General features: G+C 34.2%; 1 protein-coding gene across 3 annotated transcripts in view; it reads right to left on the reverse strand.

Annotated features, from left to right (window-relative positions):
- The window catches only part of LOC106684758 (zinc finger protein 608), a 54,181-nt gene extending 53,118 nt beyond the window's left edge, over positions 1-1,063 (reverse strand). The window contains exon 1 of one of the 3 annotated variants that reach the window (XM_067051308.1): positions 891-1,063. In XM_067051308.1, the coding sequence (XP_066907409.1) occupies positions 891-978 (88 nt within the window). In that variant the 5' untranslated portion in view covers positions 979-1,063. Of the gene's footprint in view, positions 1-854 lie in introns of all 3 variants that reach the window. The other 2 variants (XM_014427014.3, XM_014427015.3) reach the window with 2 other exon arrangements.
- Positions 1,064-4,788: the final 3,725 nt, after the last annotated feature.

Below are 4,788 nucleotides of genomic sequence, written 5' to 3' on the forward strand. Positions count from 1 at the left end.
AATTGCTACAGAGTGGATATCAAGGGAACACAAGAGATGGAGAATCAATTGCTACAGAGTGGATACCAAGGGAACACAAGAGATGGAGAGGAAGACTGATGACAAGATGGCTAGGTGAGAGGACTACTATGATCAGGAATAGGGAGGGACCTATAGAGTATTGTAATAAAGAACTTGTAGTAAATTATCATTTATAGTCAAGTTTTTACAGCATAGCAAAGAAAACATTTTATTCAATTATAAATGATAAATCATCATTTTATTTAAAATCAATATAAAAAAAAGTAATTAATTAAATAGTGTAATTTTTTTGAATTCTTTAAGTTTATAAAGCAGACTCATAGCGCTCCCAAGCGAGAGGCTTTTACTTCTGTAAAGAATGCAAATAAAACTGTTATCATTTCACAACCAAATTTTATATTCCTTTCGATCCACAACATAACTATTTTATATAAACTGATTCCCTTAACAAACTGCCTTATTGTTTATTTATTCAAGTCAAAATAATATTTTATAACATTTTTAGACAGGAAACTTATCAATTTAATCTTTCAATTGACATAGACAATTTTTTTTAATACTAGTAAATAGATGAAAATGATGAATTGAGAACTGTTATCATTTCACGACTAAATTTTATATTCCTTTCGATCTACAACATAACTATTTTATATAAACTGATTCCCTTAACAAACTGCCTTATTGTTTATTTATTCAAGTCGAAATAATATTTTATAACATTTTTAGACAGGAAACTTATCAATTTAATCTTTCAATTGACATAGACAATTTTTTCAATACTAGTAAATAGATGAAAATGATGAATTGAGAAAGAAAAGTTTCTAATGTTAGACCTGAGTTTTATTTAATGAAGACAGAATATGTCCCACCTATGTCCCACTCGTTGTCATCGTACTCAAAGTTTGCCGTGGTCGGGTGACTGGCAGCGGTGGAGCTGTCTCTCATTGGAGTGGCCATCGCAGGTGCCTCACTGCCCCCGCCAACCCCGTCTTCTTACCTCTCCACATTTTAATAAAAAAACCTGAAACACATTCAAAAAAATTATCAAACTTAGAAATCAAGAAATAAAAAAATAAAAAATAAAGTAAAATATAATCGAAATAAGAAAAACCTGTATATTATTCAATTTGTGCAAAATAATATGATTTTTTTCTTAAGCTTTAGAAAACTATTGAAATTGAGGCGTTCGATACAATGACTAGCTAACTTTCCCACCATTGGAATTTATTCTATTAGAATAAATTGGAAAATAATTGAAAATTATTCCTACAGGTAGTACTCTGAATGTGTCTCATGCAAACTCATTCACTCTTTTACTTTATTTGAATTTCACTTGTTTATAACCTTCTTTCAACCATCATGTAGAATCATCTCAGAATGGTTGCCTTATTTTCCTAAGGTGTTACCACAATTATCCTGAATTGTGGAACACAAGGTATAAATTTTATTATACGAGGGTGGTTTGAAAAGTTCTCGGAATGTACCAGAAAGTGTCTTACCTTGGTGGAACTGATTTTATTCTTCAACATAGTCTCCCTGTAGACTAATGAATTTGGTCCAGTGATGTTCCAATGCCTTGATCCCATCTCGAAAGTGAGATTCCTCCAGGCACGCAAAATACTTCTCCAATTTTGCTGTCAGTTCTTCCGTTGTAGGAAATCTCCGTCCACCTAGGAAAATTTTCAGCTTAGGGAAGAAATGAAAGTCTGATGGTGCCTAATCAGGTGAATAAGGTGGATGGGGCAACCATTTGTACCTCAGTTCATAAAGTTTTGCCATGGCCATAGCACTTATGTGCGTCCTGATGAAAGATGACTTTTTTCCTTGTCAAACCAGGCCTTTTTTCGCATATCTTTTTCTGTAGTTGGTCTAGGAGGTTTGCATAGTATTGCCTCGTAATTGTTTGGCAAGTAGGAAGATAATCTATCAGCAGAATGCCTTTTGCATCCCAGAAAACTGAGGCCATGACCTTTCCGGCTGAACGTAATGCCTTTGTTTTGTTTGGTGGTGGAGACTCAGCATGTTTTCACTCATTTGACTGTTGTTTTGTCTCTGGGGTATAGTAGTAGAACCAAGTTTCATCTGTAGTCACAAACCAGCACAAAAAATCTTGTTGGTTGCACTGAAAATGGGCCAGATTTTGTTCGGACATTTCTAATCTGGTGCATTTATGGTCCAATGTCAAGAGCTGTGGCAACCATCTTGCGGATAATTTTTCATTTCCAATTCTTCAGTTAAAATGTGATATACCCCTTCAGATGACATCCCTGCAGCTTCAGTAAACTCACGCACTTTCAGTCGATGATCCTCCATGACCTTTTTATACACTTTTGCAATAAATTCTGGGGTCGTAGCACTTTTTGGCTGCCATCATCTAAGCTCTCCCTACCAAATTTAAACTCTCTAGTCCACTTGGCAACAGTTGAATATGAAGGAGCAGAGTCCTCCAGTGTGTATTGATAGTTGCCATGAATTTCCTTCGTTTTCATACCTTTCTTTAAAAAAGTACTTAATCACTGCTCGAATCTGTTTTTCCATTGTCACAAATCACTACGCGTAAAACAACAACAAGAGTCGTCACTACCACACACGCCACGATGATTTGGGGTGTAATAAATGGATCATTGTTGCTACCAAAAAGTAAAATAGGAAGTGAGGCAGGAGAGCAATGAGTAATATAGATTTTCTACTAATGTCAATTGGAAATGATTTTTTATGGCTTGTATATATTTTGTTAGTTATTAGACTGATTTATAGTATTAGCCTCCAATTTATAGCAGATTAAGCCTAAACCTCAATACCTCCTTGGAGCATACAACATCGCCATAGAGGTGTCCACAGGGAGCCCCATAATGGCTTTGACACTCCTGTGAATCATTGTGTTGATTTCATCTAATATCTAAGGACGTAGCTTTGAGAGGGGAGCAGTTTGGAGAGAGTAAGTAAGACCCGAGAACAAATATTGGTTGACAAAGTTAACCAGGGGCTCTCTTATTTCTCATATCCTTTAGTATAGCGTCGATATTACTCAAATTAACGTGAGTTCCCGGAAGGGTCTTTATAAGACCCTTCTGATTTCTGAAGAAGGTGACCTGTATCCTTAATTCATAGTCAGGAACCTTCTCAACAATCCAGCGCACTTCGGAGGATATTGTGATAGGCCTCCAGGAAGATATATTATTCATATTTCCTTTGCCTTTATATATAAAGATCCTGTTCCTCTGCTAAGCGGTTCCGGTGCATAGGCCACCTTCAGCATTATGTCCATAATTATTTTAATGATATGAGCTTTATAAAAAAACTTGATCATGCTGACAAGCATGCCCCAGCGATGTGTCCTAAGAGGTAGATTTAATTGCATTTTTTATGGTTTCTGTTTCTACTGAAACCAAATTTGCCATCGGGGCCTGGTTTTTATATTCCACAAGCTTACGGAGATTTTCACTTTAAAAAAGGGTTTTATAATGCCTCAAAATTTCAGCCAATTTCAAAGTACATTGCTTAGGAGCCGAAACTTAATATACTCAATAAAGAATGATTGAATTTCGGAAATCAACAATACAAATCATTTACAACGAGCAATTTACACAAAAAACAAATTTGTCAAAATCTGTAAACATGTTTTTCCATCCTAGAAAAAAGTTATATTCAGGTCTTGGGGAATTATTTTAAAAACATTAACGCCTGCTTCAAAAACTGAAAAATAATACAGAAGAAAACTGTTACAAGTTTGAGAAACCTACTCTTGTAAATCAGAAGTGGGAAAAATTCCTTAGGGATATGATAAGATATTCTTTCATTGTATCCATTGACGAACAAAGAGAAAAAGAAAATCAACTTTTCACAGGAGAGGAAAAGTGCTAGGTGACTGAATTACAGATGAAATACTGTTGAATCTAAACAGTCAATTATTCTTCACTCTTATTCTGTAATGAATGGGAATCTGAAAGCTGATCAAACTGAACAGAATTATGGATGTAATAAGAAAAGTAAAACAAGGAGAAATAATAGAATTTACTTGGAAATATTCTAAACTCGACTTTTGCTAGATATGAATATCAACTATTACAACAGCAGGCAATTCGAATTTATTATAACAAGTAATTGAAGGAAATGGACTAATCAAAGTTCCATATTGAAATTGAAAATTATAATTGCTCAATGGTATTCACCAATAAGCTATTCTCCTCATAATATGAAAAAATCATGATTGTTCATTCAGTTGATGCCCAAAATTAATATAAAGTATAATAGTTTGAAAAGCTGTTGAAAGTGCTAACACTCTAGCCCTCAATGCACCATATATCTCAGGAAATGTACCACAGAATGTCACTCATGTATTTATATTTATATTTGTATTATGTATCACTATCGGTTCCTGATGGGAACCAACTGAAAATGTATGCAATATATTTAATTCAGGACTAGACACCATAAACGCCCTTGTTATAGCGTGCTAGATATGAATATTTGTAATTACAGACACTATAGACCCCCTTACTATAGCGTGATAGATATGAATATTTGTAATTAATCATAGGAGTTCTTCTTCAACAGTATCATGTTCATCAATTTACTATGCTATTATTATGAGGTAGCAAGCAGGGATTCTTAATAATAAAGGCAAGTCTTGGTTGCATTGGTTTATATTTACAATTATGTATAAATGAGCGAGAATAATCTTATGAGAGCATGACAGATCTATTTCCTTAAAGTTTAATTACGATATAATAAATTGAGAAATACTAGTTGGGATCTTTGTTAATC

Source organism: Halyomorpha halys, unplaced genomic scaffold (genome assembly GCF_000696795.3).
Source record: "Halyomorpha halys isolate HHAL.00 unplaced genomic scaffold, Hhal_1.1 Scaffold612.1, whole genome shotgun sequence".
Taxonomy (NCBI): Eukaryota; Metazoa; Arthropoda; class Insecta; order Hemiptera; family Pentatomidae; genus Halyomorpha; species Halyomorpha halys.